Source organism: Eurypyga helias, unplaced genomic scaffold (genome assembly GCF_000690775.1).
Source record: "Eurypyga helias isolate BGI_N326 unplaced genomic scaffold, ASM69077v1 scaffold32712, whole genome shotgun sequence".
Classification (NCBI taxonomy): Eukaryota; Metazoa; Chordata; class Aves; order Eurypygiformes; family Eurypygidae; genus Eurypyga; species Eurypyga helias.
In genome coordinates, this window is record NW_010235826.1 from 166 (window position 1) to 2,829 (window position 2,664).

At 39.3% G+C, this 2,664-nt stretch overlaps 1 protein-coding gene across 1 annotated transcript; it reads left to right on the top strand.

Moving 5' to 3' along the window:
- Positions 1 to 949: 949 nt before the first annotated feature.
- On the top strand, positions 950 to 1,074 carry LOC104506073 (pro-neuregulin-1, membrane-bound isoform-like; the record flags this gene model as incomplete). Its single annotated transcript, XM_010146884.1, has 1 exon — positions 950 to 1,074. A coding segment is annotated over one exon (125 nt), but the record flags the coding sequence as incomplete, so codon positions are not given.
- Positions 1,075 to 2,664: the final 1,590 nt, after the last annotated feature.

Here is a 2,664-nt window from a genome sequence, read left to right on the forward strand (position 1 = left end):
CTTAGCTCAGCAATCATCACTAGATATGCTGATGACTATAAGCTTTTAGAGTTAAGAAACCCTGGCTCCTGGGGATCAGTCCTTCAAGTTGGGGTAGACTAACTTGAAGAAGTCAATGCACATGCACTGTGATAAGTGACTATTCTGTGGATAAATGAGAAGGCTTTGCTACATGCAATAACTTCCCCAAAGCACTTCTTTTAAACAGAAACTGGGAACAGCAATAATGTGTGTATTTTCCCCAAGCTAGTAATTCTCCGCAGTCTAGGTAATGGGATTATTGCCATCACATGAGTTGGGGACCCCTTGAATGACACCAGAACATGTTCCTACCAAATTAATGGGTAGGCAGGAGTTCTGCATTTTAAAATCTAATCTGAAAACCTTGGAGACTGATTAAATTATGTCTCTGAGCCAGAAACAAAATGTAGCTTCATGCAAATTGTGCTCCTGCCCATAATTTTTTGTTAGCGTTGGAGGATGATTTACTATTGGGGTTTCAGAGGTTGTTAACGAGAGTGGTGTTCTAATCTCATGATTATTTTGTCAGATGTTGGAAACTACAGTACTTACACAGAACTCTGCTACTGGCAATGTGAGCCTGTAGGAAAGGGTAATCTATTTTAATATTACACCCATCTCCGTGGCATGTGGAGAGCCAGCAATTCAGCTAAGGGTCTTTTTCAGATTTCCTTTAAGAGCGAGGATTCCTCTCAAGCAGAAAAGCATAAACAATTATCTTCATTTGAGTTCATTAATATGTCTGTTTTCCAGCAGCCTTTAAGACAGATTTTTTAAATTCTCCTCCCTTCTCTTAAACCTGGACGGTGTTAATCTGTCAGTAAGAATGGAAGACAAGAGACTTTGTTGAGAGATAAGAGTGCATTAGTTGATGCAGTGACTGTTATACCAGTACAGGATGTTTACATGCTTTTTTCTGATTTCACAGGAAATACTCTGAGCTTCATATTTACAGAGCCACTTTGGCTGACGCTGGGGAATATGCATGCAGAGTGAGCAGCAAACTAGGGAATGACAGTACTAAAGCCAGTGTTATCATCATGGACACCAATGGTAAGGCTTGGCTCTTTATTATACTATCACACTCAGAAAGAGCATGTATTAAATCTGCCACGAGGATAAAAGGCTTGGGAGCAGGAGAAAGCTTTGTGAGTGAAGTGGAAACACTGAAATCTGTTAGGTGTGCTAAGAAAATTAATTAGGCCTGACTTATCTACTGTGTAGTTGAGATGTTTGGTTTTCCTTATGCAGACAAATGGGGTGGTTCCTATGGATCTCAGGAGAGATCAGCATTTTCTGTGAGATACTTTCCAACACCAAGTCTAAAACACAGTCTAAATAGTCAAGGTAAGAAAAGAATGAAGGAAAGGGAGTATTATTCTAATTCCCATGGTACATGTCAGTAGCAGAGGCCTGTGGGGAAACGTTTATCTACCCTAAAATATATCCTAGCCTGAACTTCTAAACCACCACTCTCTTTGTCTTTAAGCAATATTTTTATGGCTCTGATTGCCACCATTTTTACTTTCACTGATGTTTATAGATTTTTTCTTCTGATTTCTAAAATAGTAAAGACAAAGGCATGCATGTATTTGAAGGCTTGTTATTCAAAGGAATGAATGTAATTCGGCTACTTGATTTCACTCTTTTTATATATTTACTGTGATTTAAACTTATTGAGGAGCAGAGCTTTTCCTGAGGCAGATCGCATTCAGACTTATCCAAATGACTTGAAATTATTATAGATTGCTGTTTTTGCAGGGCTCCTTTCCGGTTTATTTACAGAAAGTTCCAATTGCTTCTGACTGAATTTCGTGTTTCCAGTACACAAATGTTTCAGCAGTACTGTTTCCCCTTGCAAGTGCTTTGGGGGCTGCAGTTCAGCTGAAATCCTGTTTCTTAAGTGTGATACTGACTAATTCAGCTTTGAAAATTCCGACTCCAGTGTCCAACCAGTTGTGAAAGAAATATGCCCTCATTAGCAAACAAAGCGGAAGTTCTCTGCGTTTGAGATGGGCTTAAAGATCTAGTTGCAATGGGAGTTTACCAGGGATGATGTTCTGTTCCACACTGTGCTCGGAAACAGGAGATAGGCATTTAAATAAATAGCAAAATAAATGTAAACCTTTGCCAGTGGGATTTGTCTTTGACTATCTGCTGTTTTGTGGTCATACAGCGATTGCTTGACTGTATTCACTTTGTGTATTTGCTATTCTATTCTGTCAACTAAAGAATCTGAAGTGCTAAGATTTCATAATAGCTGTAAGGTATTACAATCATGATCAGATGTCAGGAGACCGATATTAAAGAGCGAGTGTTATTTGCTACTAGGAGGAAAAATGGGTAAGTGTTTCTGTGTAGCTTTTTAAGTGCTCTTGGTTTCCATGAATACAAATTTTGGTTGCCCATTAGCTGCTTTCATGGCAAGCTCCTATACTGTTTCCAAAACTCAGCTGTAGGCACTGCGCCTGGGCAATGATACAGATAAATGCAAAAAAAAAAAAAGCTTGGATGTCCTCTATTACTTTCTCAGACAAGGAATGGTGATGTGGCTAGGGCGTGCATGTGGGACCTCATTCCTATGCTTCATGACATGGATTTTTCAACTTCCTTTGGGCTGTGCTGAATGACGGCGAAACATTC